The sequence below is a fragment of the Neolamprologus brichardi genome, chromosome 18 (assembly GCF_056152115.1).
Source record: "Neolamprologus brichardi isolate AB-2024 chromosome 18, ASM5615211v1, whole genome shotgun sequence".
Classification (NCBI taxonomy): Eukaryota; Metazoa; Chordata; class Actinopteri; order Cichliformes; family Cichlidae; genus Neolamprologus; species Neolamprologus brichardi.
Genome location: NC_142121.1, coordinates 19,351,419 through 19,374,475, shown reverse-complemented (window position 1 = coordinate 19,374,475; position 23,057 = coordinate 19,351,419). Strand labels below are relative to the sequence as shown.

The following is a 23,057-nucleotide window of genomic DNA, read 5'->3' as shown; positions in this document are numbered from 1 at the left end:
CCTCCAGATGTGTTTACTTAAAAATACTTAGAGAATAGATTAATCTGTGAAGCAGGGACCGAAACAGTGAGCTCCCCTACTTTGTGAATCGTCTCTAAAGGATAAAAGAATAAACCCTTATCTCTGCCTTACAATGCGTCTGTATTTTTAAATCATTTATTGCTGGTTTGTTTACTGCTTAAATGCTGCAAGAAACTGAGAATCTGAGAGTTTAACGTGTGAGTTGCGAAAACTGTTAGAGAGTGAAAAAAAGGGCACCTTTAAGCCTGTCAGATCATTTTGTGGTCACAAAGGGCCATGTTGTTTACAGTGATGTTCTTTTACAGCTGTGGTCATGGGGTTTAGTGGGCTAAACATTAAGGAGGAAACACAATCAAGTGAATATGATCACAGGATTCTCTGACAGCTGACCTCTGCTCGAGAAGAAGGCAGCAAAAAGAGGCCACAGAGCTATTGATTAAGACAACAGAGCGCCGTCTGTCTCTGCTGGACTCTACACTTCACTGCTCGTAATGACGCGCCGAAGAAAAAAAACCATTTATGACCTACATGGAGGGTCAGCCGCCATCCCTCGGTGCAAGACTCAAGCCTGGCGCAGTCTGCTCCTTATTTCATCGAACTATAATCCAATTTCTTCAGAGTCTTTAAACAACTGTTTGAATTAATTCTTTTACTTTAACGAGATAAAGACATAAAACTGAAAGAAAGCGAAAAAGAAATTCAAAAGAATTCATCTTCCTTGCTGATTAAATCACGCTGGCTTGATCCACATGAATCTAATTTATCAACAAACACAAAGGACAATACACAATTAGAGGAAAACGGTATTATCTGGAGAATGCGCTAAAAGAAAGCAGAATCATTCTAAAGAGCTACCAAGTCACTTGAGGAGGCAACGGAAATAAAAGAGAATAGTCTTTAACAAGACGCGGGAGCTCAATAAGCAGGCAAACCTTCCTTGAGGCGGTTGGAGCGAAGGGGAATACACAATCATCTCCTTTCTGATGTGCTGGGGTTAGAGAGGAGGGCTGGGGATCACTTTCCGGCCAACGCAGTTGGAGCTCAGAGGGCGCCCTCAACTGTATTTGTTCCACTTGATTGTCATAAAGGAATCACACTCCCCGATTCACCATAAAGTCAGCAGACTTTTTTGGGGGGGGGGGAAGAGTCATGCCCCGCTTTACATTCAGCACAACTGTTCTCTGAGGCTTCTTTAATATGACGCTGTGGGTGCGTAAATCCACAGAGTGAGGACATTTATTTTATGTGTGATTTAATGCCTGCGATGAAATAAACAGCCTTATGAATGCAGGCTTTAAAGGTGGTCAATGATGAAAACGACAAGAAGTGATAATTAAATAACATCTGAAGAAAAGGAGTGGCAAAATCTTATTTTAGGATTAGCCGATGAATCCAATACTACAGATGTTTTGATATCCAGTTAATCATTTTAGTCATTTCTCAAGGAAAAAAGAAAAAGATTTTCTGGTGACAGCTTCTCAAATATGTGGATTTTATGCTTTTCTTTGTCCTTTATCAAAGTAATTAAATACGTTTTGATTTGAGGCTTTGGTCCATGAAAGCAAACCATTTGAATACATCACCTTGGGCTAAGGGAAAATTATTTTGTGTTCGGTTTTTTGAAAAAAAAAAAATCCATTAATAAAAGACGCAACAGATTAATTAATAAAACATGGTGCATTTGCCAGTTGCAGCCCTGATTTGTACTAAATGGGGCTAACAGGTTGCTTTAAATGTGCTAAATTGCCTAATTAAATTCTTCATTTTATTAGATTTTTTTGGGGGAAATGAAAGTAGTACATGGCCAAACTGAGTGAAAGCTAAAGAAGAACAGACTGGGAAGAAATGACTATTCTAGTTTATCCTTCAAAACATTACATTTTTTTCATTTCCCTTTGAATCTACCCGCAAAAACACCCACAGGGTATCTACCTGCATTTGTCCTCTGTAGATTTGCAGCTTAAAACAGACTAGCGCGTCTAGTAACGGTCTCCACACCTAACAAATACTTGATATCACATCCTTTAGCACATCTTCTAATAGCCATATGGTTTGGAACAAATGAGTTCCTGCTCGTTCTCCTCCCCATCTCCACCCACTACTATCACAACAGCTAAATCAAATATTCGTGTTGGAGGGGAAAGCGCTTAACACGTTGTTGTTATCTGAGAAATCAGTCATGCAGTTAATTGTTGTTGTAAAAGGAAAATCTTGCAAGATTATGAAGCTAATAGTCATTATGCATGCATCGTTTTTTCCCCCTCCCCTCTCCTAGCTGACACCAGAATGATAAAGTGTTGCCTATGGAAAGAAGATATTAGGTTCTCCAAAGAAAAGCGAGGACAGGCGGTGTTTGTGATCGTTTAGAGTGCCCTCTTGATGGCACTTTCCTTTTATGAGGCAAATGATCTGAATAACAGGGCCCGCCGCTTGTAACGTTTGCACATTAGGTCATGGCTGTGGTTTCTACAGTATCAGCAGACCTGTGGTGACTGCAGTTTAATGTCCTTCTAGCTGCACCTGCTTTCCAGCGAGGCTGAAGAGCCCTGGAGCCACCTGGCCCAGTCCAAAGAGCTGCAGCGAGCACCTGGAATAGCTTGACGATGACTCAGAGTGAGGAGAATCTACCTACAGGGGAGTTCAGCCCCTCGCAGCTAGAAAAACAAGTGTCTGTTTGTCAGATCACATCTTTCTGGTCCGCAGGTTTGGGGCATTAGGGCAAATGGGAGCGCACTCTGGGGTTTGTTAGAAAGAGTTCAGCTTTGACTGTATCCCTCAAGGCATTGCACTTTCTTTTTTCGGGCTCTAATCTCTATCTGCTTCAAGACAGCATATGGTAAAAGACAACAAAACGTAGCCCGGGGAAGTCTATTTAATCCTTTATGGCAAGCATCCCAGAATTCAAGGAGGTCGTCAAAGCAGATGCAAATTTGATCTTTCTGCAAAAACATATTAAAACCTGGAGATCGGTATGCCCTGGCACCCTGCAGTGATTGTTGTGATTGAGCAGGAACATAAAAGAAAGCCAACTTTGCTTCGGTTTATCTACTTTGATGGCACGGGTTTCAAAAGCGAGGACGGCTTTCTATAAGAACAACTCCCCTCACAGTTAAAGCTTACACAAACTCGGGCAAAGAGGGTGTCGCGGGCTCTTGGAGGGTATAACAAGTGAGTGCAGATCAATATAGCCAGTATGTGTTAAATTTCAAGATTGTTTGATGCCTGGACAGGTTCACAGGGAACAGGTTCAGGCCTGATTCAGAGCTGAGTCACCTCTCTCCTCATTTTTTCCCTTTTTGTACATCTTCATAGCACGGGATGGCGCAAGCCGGATTATATATCATTTACTTTTGTGGTCTTTATTCCATTTGAAGCGTGCGACGATCTGTCAAAGGAGCTGCTCGTAAATCAAAGAAGGCTTGACAGAGGAAAAAGCAACTCATGCACGATGCCAAAGGAGTTATACAAAATGTCATGAAACTTTATTTTCAAAAGTGTCATGATAATATGAAAATATCAAAATCATTTAGCATCACAGTTTTCACTGTTAATATACAATCATCTCAGTCACACTTACATTCAATATATAAAAATAGAAAAAGGAACCTGTCGCTGGAAAATGCATATTATTGCTGAGTAAATCTGAGGCACTTCTATTGCTTTCTGAGTGCTGGCGAACTGTTTCTAAAGACTGTGCAAAAGTTATAATAAATTCACCCTAAGTCTAAGTTTGCACTTGTTCCCTATCTAGCAATGGCTTCAATATTCCTCTGGTTATACTGCCATTCATTCAAAATGCACCTTTTGGTATTGCTTGTATAAAAAAAAATAAAAAATAAAATGCTTAACAGCCATTGAGAGAGACATTGGTACAAACACTGTAGATAACATTGTGAAGGCATATAAAACTTTCTAGACATGCAGAAAAGTGCATGAATAGCACAGGTAGGTGAGTACATGGTTTGACAAAGCTCGACACTGATTGCAATCACAGAAACACTGCTTGAAACGAGAGGCTTGCGAGCGCTGAGCTATTTCGCACTCTGAAATGAAATCGGCCGGTAGTAGAAGGAAAAAAAAAAGTCTGTAAATTTGTGAACAAACCCACTTTGGTGTGATTCCCTGACAGTTCTCCTGGGTTTGGGCAAAAAACCCCAAAACAATAAAGAAGAAAGAGAGGAGGGGTTTTTTTTCTTTCGTTTGTTTTTTTGGTGGTGGTGGAAAAGGTATCCCAGTTCAGTGTGCTACACAACAACCAGATTCCTCATGTTTGTGCAGAAGAGACATCCTGGAGAAGGTTTTGGAGCAGTTCTTGCATTGGTATTTTTTCACATCCGAATGGGTCTGTAGGTGAGCCCTGAGATTGGACCTGTCCGCAAACGCCCTGTTGCAGTGAGGGCAGGAGAAGGGCTTCTCTCCTGTTGGAGTAGAAATGAGAGAAGAAGTTTGTCAGCGATTGCACACACAGAGAAATTGTGGACTATATATTTTTGTAATGGTTGCAACACAGTTTAGAAGGCAAGCACTGCTGATGACTCAAAAGGAGAAAAAGAAAATGAAAAAAAATATCAGTCTGAGAGTTCAGTCTCACTACAACACAGTGGGGAGCTGTTAGAACCACTACATCATATATCAGCATGTTGAATCTGCTCCTGATGAATCTAAAGCTGCTTCTTCACACAGCAGGCCCCACTCTTATCACCAAGTCAACTCACCAGTGTGCGTCCTGATGTGTCCCTGGAGCAGCCACGGTCTGGAGAAAGCTTTCCCGCATATTTTGCAAACACAAGGCAAGGTGTGAGTCCTGATGTGCATTTTGAGAGCCCCCAGGCTAACGTACTCCTTCTCGCAGTATTTACAGCTAAAGGATTTCCTCGTTTGGGCGTCGCAGTGCAGCTGCTTGTGCTTGAGCAGTCCAGAGTACGTGGAGTAGGATTTACTACACAAACTGCACTGGAATTTCTCTGCCTCAACTCCGTGAGGGTCTGTTAGCTTGGGCAGCATCTGCTCGTCTTCATCGCTCCTCGGGCTCTCGGAGCCGCTGTGGTCTTTAGAGGAGGTGTCGGAGAGCGATGAGGGGTATCCAGAGATGGGAGAGAGGTCACTGGGGAGCGGAGATAGCGGCAAGTTGCTGGTAGTCCACACTGTGATGGGGCTGTACGCCGCCGGGCTCAGGATCTCCGGCTGGGGGATGACTGACAGGGGAAGAGCCTTGTAGATGTGCGGTGTGATGAACACTGGAAAAAAAAAAGACAACAAGGGTTATGAGATGTTTGGCTGTCATGACTTCAGTGAAAAGCACAGATTTCAAAGCAGGTAGTCCAGTGAGTTTGAAACGAAACTAACTTCTGCAAAGTTAAAAAACAAAAAAACATCGTCTGTGGGAAACACAACTTTTTAAACTTTTTAAAAAGTGAACACTGCTGCTTTATTTCTAAAAACGAAAAAACATCAAACGAAACTTTACCTGCTGGGCTTTCCAACTCACTATAATTTGGCTTCTTTGCGGAGTTTATGTGTTTCTTGACCAGAAAGGAGCGTGGCATCTTGGAAAACAAGAAGTCAACTTTTGGCAAACTTTTTTTTTTTAGTTCTTAGTAAAAAGGAGATGAGCGTCAGTTTGCTGCGCGAAGACGGAAATCCTTATTGCTTAAGTCCAGTGGAGTGTCATCCTGCGTCGCTGCGCACTTGGAAACAGTGTAGCTGTAAAGAGCTGTAAATACTGCCTATCAGGTGCATGGGAGGAGCCACCGACTGCTATTTACATAAACTGGAAGCTCAAACCAATTACATTTCGTGTGTACCGCTGAACTGCAAAATGCGCGTTTAGCCTATAGTGGTGCTTGCACACCCCTAAGGGGTTGGGCTAGTGCCATTTATTCCAGTAAGACAGGTGCTTTGTGCATAGATGTGCAAAAACTTGGTTGTGATTCAAGCGTGCAAGTGGGTTAGTTAAGTGCAGTGAGATGAGGGAAAGGAGCAGAGTATTTTTTTTTTAAATATCGAAGTAGCAAAAGAAAAGGAATTAGGACTTCAGGGTGACATAGATTAGCTACTTAAAATGCCATCGCTAATGCAATCACTGCACGGAGTGTGCACAGTGTCACTGATGATTGTTGTGTTATAAACCTCTGGGGACTTGATTATCCTTTATGGGTGGCATGCTTGAATTGGGGGAAGCTCCCACCAACACCAGCATGCATAATAATGTCGATGATGATAATAAATGGCTTGAAGGGAAAGGGGAGGTTTATAGTGCACACACATATTTATATATACATGTTTATTAACCAGGCAAGTGACTGCAGGATGAGTGCAAACCACCGAATGGCAAAACTGCATGCTGCCATCCACATTCTCATTCACTGGCTAAGGCAAAGAGTGGCCCCTTTCTAATGCAGTTCTCTGCGGGGAAAGCCACACATTTCTTTGCCAATAATGCAATAAGGCATTCATCCTTTAAATGTAAATTTAAGTGTAGTTCCCTCTCAAGGTCAGCATCATACCATAATCAAATTTATCTCTGCTGCTGCTGAACTGGACAGGGAGAGGCAAACTTAGCAGTGTACGCCCCCTTGTGTTGGAGTCAGTTCTAAGAGACAGGGTGTGAGTCTTACATCTAAACTAACAGGGCAGGAAAAAAAAGAAACCCACAAAGGCAAAGGCTTAGCTATGGTGATATTGAAAAGCAGCTCCTGGAGCACTTTGATTGGCTGGGTCAGCAGATATGAAAAGCTCCTTATGTCTGGGGCAAGCCTTAAGTTAATTGTGAACTGCTTATCTTATCTAGAAAACATAATTGCAGATCATGAATAGTTTCCCTTTGTGCCTGCTTGGATTATAAAGGGAAGGGAAGGTTATCTGTGCATAATAACTCCCGGCTACTGTCACACATTCAGCACTCTGTAGGCACGTAGGATGGGTGAGAAATGGTGGTGTTTGGTGGTGATCCAGCAGAAAACATTGTGCACTGTAGAAGGTAATGCTTTGAAATCAATATTACCCAGCAAGCAAGTGAAGCACTGCGTGCATGCTTAGGTGAAAAATGTCTCCTTGCAGTTTTCATGCTTCAGTTATGTTCTCTGCATTCAGAGCATGAGGATGCTGTTCTACTGACAGTAATGAAGGGAGGGTGGGCAGAAGCTCGGGGCTCGACTGAAATCATATCACTAATTCTGAAAAGCAGAGGCTGTACTTTATGAGCTCTAAAATTAATTAACGGAGAGGAAGCCTTGAATCCCTGGCCCTACATTATGTCAAATCAGGACAGTGTAATGCCAGCAAAATAAATAAATAATTAAATGTGCTCGGTTAAAATGTGAACAGGACTGTGTGGTCAAGCACAGGTGTTTTCTGCCATCACAGTCATGTTTTTCATTGCAGTTGAGTGTGATCCATCAGGACGGTGCAGGTTCAAACTGTTTTCCCAGTGTCATGTTTTCATATCACAACCAAAGAATTTTCCCCAGCAAATAGAAAACGATCAATGACTCTCATCACATTTGAATTCAAATTCAATTTCCAACCAGTGCACGAATATGTTATCACCATTTTCTTAATGAGCCTTTCCCACTTTGGACCAGTGAGGAGAACACAGACGAGAACACGTAGGCGCGCACAGAAACCTCTCATGTGAAATAACTGCAGCTGTCCTCGTTTTGGCACATAACTGTCTGTTCGTGCAGACCCTCATCGCTCATAGTAAGAAGCTGATTAAGAAAATGGGTATAGATCCATTGCTCCACCTTTGTTGTTGTTGTTGTTTTTTTACAGTCCAGTTTTTGATAGTGTACCTAAAATGCAGATTAATCTGACACAGCGGCCAATTTTTCTTGATTTTAAAGTCTTTAGGGAGTGGCATACATTGAAATAACTTGTATGGCCTGCCTGCTAAAGCAGTAAAGCTGAGTCAGCTGCCATAATAGTTATGACAGAATTATTGCAAGTGATGGTGGAAAGTCTGAATTTTTAATGACATAGCCAAAGAAACTGTAAGTCAAATAGATTAAAGCTGTAATAAGGTCAAAATATCTCCAAGGCTTCTGTTAGGACCTACCTGAGGAATATATAACAGCATTAGTAAAGGCGTGAATTCGTTTTGGTGATAATGGATCACAGTTAAGCTTTTGAGGAGGACAGCCTTACTGCTGAAGACACCTATAGAGGCTGCTGTTGTATAGTGAAGTGTGAAGTCAGTGAGCACTTCCATTTATTATCTCCCAATCACACGTCTCCCCTTGGCATAGAGAACCAAGAGAGCAGCTGCAGGTTGCTGCAGCAGTACTGTGCCGTCCAGTGCAGCAGGGTTTGACCCTTAATTAACAAGCCTTAATTGACAGGCTGGAAATCCGGTATACGTGGACTTCAGACTGGAATGTGCACGAGTGCTGCACAGTTTATGAGTAAGTGCTGCCCGAGAAGGCAGCTTGAAGCGTCAGAGGAGTCAACTTGCTTCATGTGGGGAAACAGCGGGATCTTTCAGCTGGCATGATGACAGCATGGAAAATAAGGAGCACCTGGTCAGCCTGCGCAGCTGCTCACGAGAGGGCCTGAGGGAGAGAATCCAAATACTACCAAGTGACTGAATGCATATACAGTGTGTGTGTATGTGCTCACTGACAGCAAAAACTGAGTCAGTGTCTGACTGTGCAAGACTGAGAAATCCACCCATGCCTTTTTTTCCCTTTTATAAACCATTCAGCTCAGAGCATTGTAACTCACGTGCGCCAATCATTTTTAAGAATGGTCTACACATATAAGCAGACATGAAATTATGTTTTTCTTTTGGTCATCTGCACCAGGGCATAGCTTGGTAGAAAAATCTATCAGAAACCTGACCCTTTAATCTAAGCCTAACCTTATCCTGACCACAGCTTCAATCTAAAAAATCAGTGATTCATGTCAAAGGGGCTTGCAAATCTTAGCCAGATCCCCACAATGTGACAGTTTGGACAGATTTATGTCTGCACAACATGTGCAATACTAATAAACACACACTTTTGGATTGTAGTTTCCAAATAATGAACCAAATACTAACCCCCCACCCCCCATTTTAAAAGTGAGCAACGGTCACGATGTCCTCACATTTCACAAATGTCCTCCCATCCCAAGGTCTAAAACTCAAACCGGTCCTAACAAAGATAGACGTACGAGCTCACAAGCACACGCAAGCACAGAGGACCGCAGTGCACGCAAATGTGATTGGTAGAAATAATTTAAAAAATGCTTTGTGATATATTCGTGTGTGTAATGTGGGACAGAGCGACAGGCGTCCCTGAAAACAGCAAAGAAAAAAGTAGAATCATGTAATATTTATGGATCCGGAGTTGTGCGGGTGCCTTGGGTAAACGAAGGCGATTGACGCGCGCGCTGAACCAGCCGCATGTGATCTCCAGCCTCAGTCATTTTGGCAGCGCGATGCGAGAGAGACAGAGAGAGAGGGAGAGACAGAGACAGACGCGGAGCTGTGAAAGCGGACCTTCTGCCAGAGATGTCGACGGAGAGGAATCCCTGAAACCACCGCTGCCCAGGAAATATGGACAAATCTGGTTCGGCGTGCGAGTGCGGGCTGTTTTCTGTCGGTTTTTGCATATTGCTACAGTGTAGTGGACCAGGATGCCGTGTGGGCGATGCTGCCACAAGGGATACGTTGTGATTTCGCAGAGATGTTTTAGCAACCGATGCATAAATTAAAATAAGAAGAAGAAGAAGGAGAAAAAAAACAATCACATGATTGATTGATTGATTGGAGTCCAAAGGAATCTAATAGGACATCACCACCTGTTACTAGAAAACCAGGTAAGCCTCACATACCTTTTTGTCGCTTTTACATTCACAGCCCATGACGAGCATTGGTACTTAATTATAATGTCCAGCATCTCTGAAATGAAGCATTAACCCACGCGCAATGCACTTTTTTTTGGTGGAGATGTTATTTGCTTTAATGGTGCGCTGAGATGTATCTGTCAGTCACCTATGGTGTGATGGATAATAAACCGTGGCATCCACCAATAGTTACGTTTGTGTGATGCAGTTAGCGGAACTTGCGATGGGCCTCGTGATAAATCAGTTTCCTTAATAGATGACATGCATGCGATATATGGGCTTGTAGAAACCTTTAACATTGGCTCAGTGCAGGTACACAGGCAGCACCCGCAGTTCCTCCAGCCAGTGCAGTGGCAGCAGACCTCCATAGTGCTATTCAGCTGCGTTAAAGTAGACTCTTTGCCCTGGATGCCAGTAATCGACAACATTCCCACTTTTTTTTTTATTTTAAAAAAGGCCATTTTTACAGCTCAAACGTCACTCAACTATTCACAAATCCTTCATCATCCCTGTATCCTCTTTCTCGAGCCTTCCCAGCTTCTGCTTCTTACAGAAAGCATCAAGGCAAACGTCCATCTGTGGTAAACCTGAGGAGTATTTCAGCCTGCTGCTGCTGCTGCTGATGAGGATGATGCTGCTGGCCCTGTGTGCTTTATTAGCTTCGCAGAAAACTCTTGAATCCCTGAGTGTTTCACAAAATTTACGATGCCTCTCTCGCTATAAGCTGGTGTGGCAGGGTGCTTACAAGGAAGGCTTGCTTTTAATCCATTATGGGCTGACAGACAGTCAGTGCAGTGTGCATCTATGGAGCTCACTGAGATGTAGAAATCAAGCTTCACCTCAGTGCTTTCAGGCTTGTAGCCTCAGTGTGTCCAGCTCGCTGCTCGTACAGGCATATTGAGCTGAGCTGCTCCATTCCCTGGTCATAGGTCAGGTGCAATCTGTTTGATATACTGTGGGTCTCACTTCTTACGGAGGGCACACACACATTGACATGTCATTGATGATTTTATGTCCTAGCACATGCCTCCCTCCCATCCCGTTTGTGCTGATGTTCTAAATCAAAAAGGTGTTGGGTCAAGACGGCAGAGGTACACTGTCAGGAAATCGGGCCTGAGTGAAACGCGGTCGCTCATGTCTGGTCCGTATGTCAGGCGGGAGATAGCCAGGGACAAGTTGTTTGAATCCTCCACGCTGCTGTGTTGCTCTCCGGATCTGCTGATAACTGGAGACTAGACACTGAGTTGTACCCAAGAAAATCATGATCTAAAACCTTCACACATACACACACACACTGTTGATTGATTTGGAAACAATGTCTGCACTGCACAACCAAGAGTTCCTCCACACACTAATCAATAATCTGCTGTTCCTCCTGCAGCTGTATCCCACTGGGTCATTTAAAAATTGGGACTAGTTAAACGTCTTGAAATACACAAGTGGGAGAAGCCGTTCTAAGGCATCACTAGAAGCAGGGAATGTACACATTGCCATTAATTATACATGTTAACACATTCGAAGTGCTGTTATACTCCCCCAGAATTAGCCAGCAGCTTGATATGTAATAAGAGTTACTCTGCATATTCAAGGGTTCCACTTTCTGTACTCTAAGCGAGGCAGAAGTTCATTTCTTTAAAATGCCACATGGCTTTATTCAGTGACCTATTTTGATCATAAAAATGAGTGCCGGGCTGAAAACGTAGCACAAATTTCTTGACAACGGTGGCAGAGGAAACTCAAATAGTGGCAGCCAGGGTAAGGAAAATAGAAGGTGAAAATGAAAACATTTAAAGGAAGTGTTTTAGTCCTTCTGACATTTTACCTCCAGCAGTTGTTCTATCTGAAAGGCATTTGAAAGGCCGGACATCTTCATTACAATCTAGCCCTAGAGCCCAAAAAGCAGAGAGGAAAAATGTATCACACCTGATGTGTCTGTGGGGCTTTTACAGCAACTGTTTGTCCAGTCATCCATACAAACTGCTCCAGATGTTGAATCCACAGAGGAGGAGCCATATGCTTTTATTTGCAGCGTGATGTATGAGCAGCGTAAATAAATAGAGAACTGTATATATTTCTCTCCGAGGGAGCGCACGGGGAAAATATATTAGTGGTCTGTGCCACAAAGTCACTGTCATGCAACAGGAAAACCATTAGTCTGGCTTAGCGGAGACTGATGGCTAATGAAGCAAATGCGCACCAAACTCTTCATGGCGGGGAAGACAGAAGACACAACTCTCATTTATATGCACCTCATATACCAGCTCATCTGATTTAGAGCTTTGAGACTGCAATGTAGACTTAACTCACTGAAAGCTACACCTGGATGATAACTGCTTTGAGAAAACCAATAAGAGCTTATAATACCAATAATGATAAAATGAGACAAGCATGCTGGAAGTAACAAAACCCGGTGTAGAGAACCTTTATACCGGCACGAGTGGATTTCTGTTGATTTCTGGTGAGCAGTGTTTCCTTTGTGCTTTACAACCTGTAAGGAGCCCAGGCTGGACAATTTTAGGTCACATTTGATTAATGTGGAGAATCTGCTTGTTCATTAAGCACTGCTGCCCTGACAGCACGCCAGAGTCGCAAATCAGCCTCAGTGGAAGCAGATCCTGTGCACTGTAAACTGCGGTGTTGTGTTTCCTTGTGAATGATTTGCAGTTCATTCAACATGTGAATAGTAAAATAGGGCAAACATAGTAAAACAGCCCTCAGCTGCACAATTTTTACTTACAGTTGTGGAACAATTTTATGGGCCCAACTTAAACAACTGTGGATCGGTGCGCACCGCAAGTTTATGTCTGGGTGAAGCAGCTAGTCAGCCAAAGTAATTTTATTTAAGCCATGAAACACGGTGGCGTCCACTCATGCAGGAATAACTTCAAGAGCTTCAACAGCTGTAAATGATAAAATATAGATACATTTATTACTGGAATACTTGATATCAAAGGGGAAAATCAAGGACTTTCATCCGGTTCTCGAGTACATCCTTCCACAAAGAGCAGAAAAGGAAGCACATATAGGTTCTCTAAAATTAGATAATAAGCAGCCTGGAAGCCTGGCTGGTCCTTCGTACCTACTGATTAAAGATGCCTCAGCAGAGACCTCAAGGTTAGATCATTGCACTCCTGCAAAGGCTCCACCAAGCATGAGCCTTATAGATCTCTCCAGAGTAGTGAGACATCACCAAAAAAATCAAGCTTTAATACTGCTACAGCTTCTCGATTGTGAGGATTTACTGTTTACTGTTACTGTCTTCTTGTGTTTTAAATCACATTGACAATAATGCATTTTTGAAGATATCACTCTGCATTTTAAACTATTTCCCCATATTATATAGAATTAAAAGTTTGTGGATAATGCAAAGGGATTTTTTAAGAGCAGTTTTCTGGTAAATATGTTGCAGATCAAATGACCAAAGAGGAATCATTCATATCTCTGTGGCTTTTTCCTGTATTAATTCATATAAAAATCTTCCAAACAGAAGATTTACCCATGCACAACATACATATACACTCATCAATCCCCCTACCCTATCCCAAGATAGTAATTTTCACATCACACATTATGAGTTTATAAATAATTTGTCCAAGCGTTTGAGAGATGGCTCTATACTTTTCTACTTTATATTTAGTAAGTGAACAGCTGCGTCCCTCGACTGTGTAGCATCATTTCAGCGTAGCCCAGCCTTCAGCAATATGCTGAGCTTTTTAATCCTTTCATGTACTCAACACACAGCATGGTGCCATTTCCAGGCCCCAAAGTCCTCCCTTGTGAGGCACTCCAGGCTTCATTGGTTAAAATCTAAAAATGATGACATGCACATTGTATATATATTTAGGATCTGTTCATAATTAGGAGAGTGAATTCTATTATTCAGTGTGGTATAAAAGCTGTGGCATTCATTTGATGAACCCAATTAAGACCCTCGTGTATGATATCATGCTTGAATTGCCCAGCCTATTTATCCTTAGGCGTTGCATCATAATGTCATGTGTAATATGTATTAAAAAAATGCAATTCAATTAAAGAACCTGTCAGCAGCAAACATGCTGCGGGATCGGTTTAGTTTAGAGTTTGTTATCCATCGTGTGCCTGTTTCTGCCCCCAGATATCCAGCGATGTAATAGGGAACCAGTTTGTGAGATGATTCTCACTGATTTAAGTTGGCACCTACCTGATATCTGGTGGCTCCCTGCTGCCAAAAAACATAAATCATAGTCAGGAAGGTCATGAGCTCAGTCTATAAATGTGTCTATCACTAATTTACTCCTCTGCCTATCATTCACGAGCATCTGGCATGAAGAGTGCCCCTGGCTGTAACTGGAGATCTCAGGTATCGACTTACGAGGTAATAAAATAGTTTTTTTTTTTTTTTTGACAAATACGCTAAAAGAACTGAAAACGTGGGGAGATGCTCTTTACATCTCGCCCCAATGATCGATCTCCAACGTAATCAGAGAAAAAAGAAAGAAGTGTAGCACCTCCAGCTTTACACTAAAACAGGCCCTGTTGAATACAAGATGTACTCGGTAAATACGCAACTGTTCAAACAGCTGCCTCTTGACATGAGCCTGTTCACTGCTGGAGTAAGGCTGAGGGGTGAGCTTATTAGCGTCAGCAGCAGACAAGCCAGCACACAACAGTTTTAGCACAATTCTTCGTGTCAAAACCAAATAATCAGTCAGCAGATAATTATTCTGGCTTCAGAGTTGTGTCCATTTGTTGTTACTGCTTCGAGCTGCCTGCTGTTATTATGAAAGTAACAGCCGATTCACAGATGATCAAAATTCATAGATTTTAGCTTCTCAAATGTAATTGTTGCTGCTTTTTCGGTCTTCTTTGGTAGAAAATGGAATTTATTTGGGTGATGGATCATCGATCCCAGAAACTTCAAGGCTTACTTTGTGTGCAGAATTGCATTGTATTTATATTTGTATTTTATAAGAAAATTATAGCTATAAAGTCGAGTGTAGTAAGGTGAAGGTTTTCTTTATGTACTGTTCGGTTTTTTATGAAGCATATAGTTCATACACCAGAAGACAAAGTCGAAGCAGATCACTGTGCTGGCTCTTAAAACTTTAATTCGTACCTACCTAGAGGAAACAGACCCAACCAAACCAAATATAAAGATGATTGTCTTTTTGTTTGTGTTGAGTTGATCGAGCCTGGCTGATATCAGCAGACCAATACTGTACACTGATCTACTGGTATCGGCATTTATAACAGATATAACAAGAAGAGACAAGAGAAATACCTACTTGGCTCAGTTTGATTTTGATTGTTTTCCGTTACAGTTAAGTACCACCAAATGTGCATTGGGTTGTTATAACCAGGGGTGCACATAAGTGGTGCACAGGTGCGCATTCACTGTCAAAATAAAAGACGCGCACCAGATAAGAAGTTGCAACGCGTGTTTGCGTACATATAAATGGCACTGTTTTTGTGCGTTAGAGTGGGATTTTCATGGCATATTCTGCATCACATGTCTGTGCGTTCATCATTTGTTTGAAGCCAGCTCACCTCCTGGAATCACTTTTCTGAGAATATGCGCTTCTTTTGCGGTTCGGACTCCTTCTGACATTTCTTTGGAGGTGGAGGAACACCAAAGTAATTGCTTAAAGGAGCTTGCTTCTTCGACATCTTTAAGAGTTCTAAAATAATGTCTGTCCTCCTCAAGAAAATCTTATGTACGCAAACGCGCGTTGCAACTTCTTATCTGGTGCGCGTCTTTTATTTTGACAGCGAATGCACACCTGCGGACCACTTATGTGCACCCCTGGTTATAGAAATGTGAGCAAAAGTCCCGTTATGTCATTGTATGCGACTCAAACACAACACAACAATGGAGGACGAGGAGGTGATGGTATACCTGTGTATGGCGTTTGTCAGATATGGTTACCCGTGATTTGTGTGCAGGCATTTGCTTTATTGCCTGGTTTGGCGGTTTTAAGGAGTCGCTCTCATGATTCATCGAGTGATGTTATCGACTGGCCGATCGGTGGAACAAACCGAGCCGAGCAGAGAAGGTTCTAGTGGAAAAGGACTATATGTTACCACTGTTAATGTTGCATAGTTTGCCCACCAAATGGCAATCTGTAACTTCCCTGTTGGCCACACGTGTTTGGAATTCCACAATCACAACAACCAGCTGATCCATAAAGGAGTCATTAAATAACCACACGTAACAAATGCTAGAAAAAACTGTTTAGCTTTCAAGAATCTGAAATAAATATAAATCTGGCAGTATATCAGAATACTTGTGCTTTCCAGATTAAGTCAGTTTTTACCTCTCTGGTGCCCCATTAACCTCGGATTTCCTTCTCAAAAAGCCAGAGCTGCCCCACTAACCCTTAGCCAACAATTCAAGACAGCAGCAGTGAATGTAAACATGAATAAAACTATAAAACTTGTAGTTTTGTGTTTTTGTCACGTGTTAAATATTCAACGCACAGAGCACTGACAAGACGGTTCCCATGACTGTGCTGCAGCGACGTTCTTAAACCCAAATATTATTTTGTAATGCTGGTGGAAATGAATGACTCTACCTTGCTAAAAAGCAAGACAAGTCATGTTTCTTGCTTGCTTGTCTGTAATGATAAGCAGTTATGATCACAGATCAGAAATAACTGTTGGAGGATGATGATATGATGATGTCAATTTCTTTACAAAGCAGCAAAATGTAATTCATACTTTGCCCACGTTGTCTCTATAGCTTTCAAAGTTATAGGCTGGATTCAGAAGGTAAACATATCCAGCATTAGATGAAGCTGCCAGCTCATAACAGAAGTGTCATTGTTTTCTCACGTGAACTGGCAGATCTTGTGAAATCTCATCAGTGCAATGCCGTTGCTGTTGAGTGGAACTGCTTCTGAGACGCCATAATATTTGAGTAACATAATACCTCCTATCATCGCTCTCCAAATTAAAAAAGCTGCACTCTCAGGCACCATATGTTCCAGGTTGCAGAACAAATGAACATACAGTAAGTGAAACCCATCTCAATTTTTGAGAGGGAAAGCTACGTTTGGCGGAGCACTCTGCAGACAGCTGCTCCACCTACGCACAAACGGCCATTTATCATCCTGTATGGGCCACAGCTGTCCTCAGGTCTACGAGATGGAGATGTCATGTTACAATCTCCACACCATCTAGCTAATCTCACTCTGCTCTCTTGCTGTGTTTTCAGCCATTGTGTCAGACACAAGAGCGTTATTTGAAAAACACTGCTTGGCAAATTGGTAGGACTGAAAATATCTGATGGCGTGGTTGTAAAAGGAGTTCTGCTGACTCGACTTAAAAGGCACAAAAGGTTTGGCCTATTTCATCTTTGGAGAAACGCTGGCATCTGACAGGATATACAGGAGGGCACCTGTGAAGACAAAGTGCTCATATCAGAGCTGCAGACACATTTTTCAGCTGACCATGTGAAGGCATTCATTTTTCAAGCAGGCCTGCAAATGATGTCAGGATTTTTCTTACATCCGTTACACACAGCCAGCCTGACTCTGACACTGACAGTTTGGAGAGCAAGTGGAGGCAAAAGCTTTAAAAAGTTCAACCTTTTAGCAACAGCGCTTAGCACAATCAGCATATCAGTGAAACTAACACACTTTCACAAATTTAGAAAAAAAACATGTCATAGGTAAAAAAAACATTTATTCTTCTGTAATAATAATCAGAAATAAACAGGACAGTTTATGTCATAGATGCTAAAATCTAATTTACTTCAACATTTATTACTGCTTTCCATATCTCCCACTCATCCTTTCAGTTTACTGCATCAGGAAATTTCTAATATTGGGAGTCACAAGATCCAGGTTTCGCATCTTTAAGCTGGTTTTATCTTAATAAACATTCATTCAAACTTACAAATAATCAAATTATTTTTGGAAAACACAGAGAAAAGCACAGAAATCATTAAATGATGGAATTAAAAAAACGAATCAAAGTTGGTAAAGATAAATTCTTCTTTTTAACTAATAGTGGTACTATAATGCAATACAGTTCACGCTACACAGAACAGTTTCAGACTACAGTCAGATGCCAGTTTATTAAGAACATATTGTTAAAGCAAATATAGTGCAGTATATTCTAATGCAACACAGTCTCACTGCAGTTTGTGAAACAGCCTGAACGTGTGATTTATGTTACTGGACGGGAATCTTACCTCCTTATTTTTGTTAACCTGAGCATGAGTTTGCATCAGATCAGTGCTTTATTCATTCATTCATGTCCATGAACTTGAATTGAAGATTTCCCACCTTTTAAAGAGGAAAGGTCCTCTTTGGAAGTGGCTTAAATCATTTCACAGCTCACGGGAACCAGCTAGGACTACAAGGATTGTTTTTTTGTGCTGTTTTTTGTTTTTAAAAATTTCCTAATAAAACATTTGCAAAGAAAAAAGTACTTGATTGAATCATGAAGAAAGAGATCATGGCATAATTTCAAATAAACAACAAAAGGTCCAAAAACGATTGCCACCTTTTTCAAATCTCCACTTTCTCGGTTGCCAGGGTAACTATGAAGACCACACAACATACATCTTTCAGGCTGGAAACATGCTTCCCGTTGAAAGACTCAAAGCTATGCTGACTGTGTTATAAACACAGGCTAATTTGGGCCCATGTACACAAACAAATGGATCTTTTTGCCATAAATTGAGGTTAATAATGTTGAAGAGGTGAATAAAAATCCACCTCACTTATAGTTAGTTAGTGAAGGATTATTTATGCAGGACATCCCACTGAGATGAAGACCTCTTTTGCACACAAAACCTCTGTAGTAATATAATCCGCTAAAGACAACTGCTAAACACACACACACACACACACACACACACACACACACAAAATGTATGAGAAATATGGGCCAGTAAAGTTTTACAGCTACCCAGAGAAATGAATGTCTTCACAGCTTCAAGCTGTGTTGCAGCTCATTCCAGCATTAAGGTGCTTAATACTGGAAACCAGTCGTCACCAGTTCAGACTTTGTGTGAGGACTTTTCCTCTCTCCTGGGAGAGGTTAAATCAACACCTTTGTGAATCACATTCAACAGAAAACAAACACTGAAACTGTCATTGTGGGCTTTATTACACTGTGTTAGCTGGTATTTAATCTATTTTAGGTGTATTGATTGCTCTGTGTTGGAAACACTTTTTAAGGGAAACAAATACTTGCTTATTTTCTAAAGACCAAGCGAGGAGATATCGGTGAGTCATTAGCTAATAATTAGATCATAATGATCTGCTACTTATTTTAATTATCAGCTACTGTTTTCACGCCGCCTCAGATAATAAAGCATCTTGCTCAGTAGATACTCAGTAAATGATTGTTACTTCAGGATTACTTTGCCTTTACCTGTTTGTGTGTCCACTCATGTAACAGAAAAACATTCTCACATCATCACAATGAAAGGTGAAAGAAAACTGTGTAGCTAAGCTATAGTAAAAAAGAATAAACACTAAACAGACATTATTCATTTTAAAGAGTTCAACATTCAAGTTTCCAAAATGCAACACAGCATGAGAAAGAAAGTTTAAAAGAAACTGACTAAAAGATCCACGCTGCACCCGTAGGAGCTGCTCATCCATTGAAACCCATCCCACGAAGCTCCCAGCGCACAGTTTTGGTTCTGCTGTTAATGTCAGAGGAGGTTTTTGGGACCCAAAACCAGCGACCCTGTTCTGTGACATTACGTGGTCTGCTGAGGTGCTTATCTAAACACTTTGCAATAAAACCTCTTAAAGTTAATAGCTGACCATCTAGGAGAGAAGAAGATTTCACCGACTCATTTGCTGCACTGGTGGCGTCCTACACTACCACGCTCAATTATGTTAAGCCTTTTTAATATGATCCGTTCTTTCCCAGACTTAAGTAAGAGGTGAGGCCTAATACCTCTGTCCAACAGCGTGAATCAGCAGCTGGAGATCTGTTGAGACTGATCATTTTTTAAAAGAATAATGATATCACACAGCTATATTGAGTTCTTGCGCTGATTCTGACATAATATTAGTATTTGAGTGTTTTCTGAAAATGTCTTCTGTTTCGATTCAGCCTATATTCCTTAAAGGTGCTCGCGCTCTTGTTCCCTTCTCTGTTCTCCAGTAATTAACAAACATTTGCAAGTTTCACTAAGTCTACTTTTACAGTATAATCAGAAGTCAGTGATTTATGCATGAAATGTGGCCTCAAATGCATATACTGTGAGTTCTTTTAATCGCGCGGAACAATGATCAAAGTAGCAACGCCGCAACTCAACAAAAGGGTGGCAACCAGCCAAAAATACATACTAACGAGGAGGGTTGCTCAAGGATGAGCAATTGGAAGTTAATAAACGTGTTGAGATAGTCATGTGTGCTTAGCATACGAAAAACACAAGAAAGGGGAAGAATATGAGTTAATTGCATTTCGGCATTTGCGTTCATGAATCGACAGTGGGGTGTTTGAGTGCATCCTTCATCTTAGACTGAGAAACGAGATTCACAGTTGTGAGTTTGTGTTTGCATCTCTGCTTCTTTTTTTTTTAACCAGGTGGTTATTTAAAAAAAAAGCTGCGAATTTGCTTCTGATTCAACATCCCACATAAACGCAGCATTTGCAGTGAAAACACACTTGTCTGTATTATGATTACGTCTTTTGAGTCGTAGCCAGAAGCATGTAATCAACAGTCAGCCTTGTTTCAGAGCATTACTTGAAGACTTGCATTTTCTTTTCTTTTGTTTGCTTGTTTCAGCTCTCGAGTGGTTCTAGGATCAGGATGATACCATAGCCACATCCTCCTCCTGTTACTGCAGCACGACCACCGATAAGGGACCTCGAGGAGAGAAACCTCACTTACGATAGCCTCTTTTTGCTCTCCAGCACCGGCTCCTCTGGGAATAATCCTGCAGCACATACAGAGTAGCAGGAGAGGTGACAGCATTGCTCCCCCACCACCCAAGTCTGACAGCCATGATCCGGGAAGGCCCTCTGCTACGGCTCAGATCGGGGATCAACTCACTGCTCGATGGCTAGGGCTGAACGTACAAAGAGCTGGGGGCCTTTCTGCTGAGGTAAGTCTCCGACTCCCTCTGCAGCACAGGTTCTATAATTCAAGTATGAGCCATTTTTGCTCTGCGCTCGTTTTGTCGAGTCAAGTGGCAGTCATGTCTGATTACAACTGAGTGGAACCGGTTTATGTAAATGCAGCTTTCTCACAACATTACTCAAAGACTACTTGCGTCTGTATGGAAGCAGTCAGATAATTTAAAAAGCGTGCATATTATTTTGGGCAGAGCGCACTTTTACTTTCTAAACACATAATCTGTAGTAGTTTTGTAGTAGCACTTTCCACAGTCTTCTGCTTCCACCAGTAACACGGTTCATTTCTGGGAGCGTTGGATTCGATATTGAAACATTTATGAGGATACCTGGGCTCTCACCTTTGTAATAAATTATTCATTAACCCTTAATGGTCTGCGGTTGTCTCCTGACATTGCTCAGTGAGGATTTTCTTTTGTTCTTGTCGCTTAGAAGAGGCACGTTTCGATGAAAAAAACATTTCTCTCCTTTGTCTGTGTTTTGTATGAGACTATAATGAGAATAGGCATCCCGCTAACAATGGTGGTTTAAATCAGCTCTGTGGTTTTGCTGCAGCAGGCCGGTCGTGTCTTTAAGCATTTGTCTCCACCGACTAACTCAGTCTTGTTTTTCTCTATTGCAGTATCCCTCACTGCATAGTAGCACATGGATTTCAAGACTTCAAATGAAGAGGTTGGTAGAATTTAATCAATGTAACAATTGAGCAAGATTATAGAAAGCGGCGAGGCATTTTCAGGCAAACAGTGTTAAAGCATTCAAGGTATCTGAGAGCCTGTGGCTACAACAGCAGCGGGGCACATACAGTGCAGTTTGTGAATGTGCAGTCTCACTGGGCCCCCTTTATCCCCCTTTAATCTGTCAACTGCAAACTCCCCCCACAAAAAAAACAAGTAAAGCTACACAACAAAACACACCACTTAATGTCTTTTAGCTTTCACTTTATGACCTCACCTTATCTGACATCCTGAGCAACAAGGGAAGGTGGTAATGATGGATCTGCGGCTGATTTACTCTCTGATAGCATTTCTCAAGCAGAGACCATAGCCGCTTCATTTATCACCCAGCTATCATAAATTAGCGAGGCTAGCCATGTAACATGCCGGCACAAAGGCACACCGAAACCCTCTGTGCTTTTCATCATGCTAACTTCTGCCTACTTGCATCCTCTCTCCTTCCCTGACCTGGAAAATGCACGGAGAGTGGAGGCTTCTGGATGAGTAAGAGTGAGGAAACACAGGTGTAGCCTGTGCTGAAGTCTTTTATATGCTGGAATGATGTATACATGCTGCAAGTTTTTTCTTGCAGCGCCTATGAAAGAACAAAGTTGCAGTTGTGATGCAACACAATACACACTCATGGGAGGGTGATTAATCTTGACAGTTCAGAATATACAAGCTGATTACTTGCTAAATGTGTTGGCGTCACAGAGTCGCAGCTTTTTTCACTTGCTTAATGGATGAATGAGGAAATGTAAAATATACAGATCATCAAAGCCACAGCTTTTTATTTATTTCTTTTTTTGAATTTGCAATCTGACGCTGTTGTATGGTGCATCATTGTGCAGATGGTGCTGCAAGTAAATAAATAGCTCAGAAATCATAACAAAAAACCCACCCCAGCAACACTGACTTAGAAGATTAAAAGGAATGTTCAATGATAAGTAAATCATTAACAGTGATTCTGCTGTTACAGAGCAGCCATGTTGATCAAAGTGTGCATCGAAACGAATAAAGACCTCTTTTTTGTGTTAGAGAAGAGGTTCTGTGGGCACTCGTACCAGCTGGGGTTGACAGTTTTGCAGCACATCACAAGTAACTGATGCTGCTAAAGACTGACCCGAGGAACCGAGGATTTCTCTTTGGGCAGCTTCCTCGCATCTCTGCCTTGCATCGCATCTCACAGCTGGGAGGAGCTGAGATGTGAGGCACGCGATGTTGACAAGCTGGTTTTCCGTTTTTGCTCCTCGACGGTCTTTTCACTCAAGTTCACTGCAGGTCCTCTTGATAGGAAACATCAGAAAAATGTATTTTCCTTTAAAAAAAATTAATCGTGTTTGGCGTTCGCTTGATTAAAAGAAGATTTCCTCATAGTTTGCCACATGCACGCCAGCAGACTACAGCTGATAA

The 23,057-nt window shown here is 41.7% G+C and overlaps 2 protein-coding genes across 4 annotated transcripts in view; one reads left to right on the top strand and one right to left on the bottom strand.

Annotated features, from left to right (window-relative positions):
- Positions 1-3,477: 3,477 nt before the first annotated feature.
- snai2 (snail family zinc finger 2) lies at positions 3,478-5,707 on the bottom strand. Its single transcript, XM_006786370.3, has 3 exons — positions 5,489-5,707; positions 4,737-5,258; positions 3,478-4,439 (listed from the first exon to the last, which is right to left on the bottom strand). The coding sequence occupies exons 1-3, from the start codon at positions 5,565-5,567 to the stop codon at positions 4,258-4,260; spliced, it is 783 nt and encodes a 260-aa protein (XP_006786433.1). The 5' UTR covers positions 5,568-5,707; the 3' UTR covers positions 3,478-4,257.
- Positions 5,708-9,315: 3,608 nt separating this feature from the next.
- Positions 9,316-23,057, top strand: part of sntg1 (syntrophin, gamma 1) — a 40,362-nt gene continuing 26,620 nt past the window's right edge. For 2 of the 3 annotated variants that reach the window (XM_006786369.2, XM_006786367.2), the window contains exons 1-3: positions 9,316-9,819; positions 20,585-20,903; positions 21,554-21,603. In XM_006786369.2, the coding sequence (XP_006786432.1) occupies positions 21,577-21,603 (27 nt within the window). In that variant the 5' untranslated portion in view covers positions 9,316-9,819; positions 20,585-20,903; positions 21,554-21,576. The remainder of the gene's footprint in view (positions 9,820-20,584; positions 20,904-21,553; positions 21,604-23,057) is intronic. The other variant, XM_006786368.2, reaches the window with a different exon arrangement.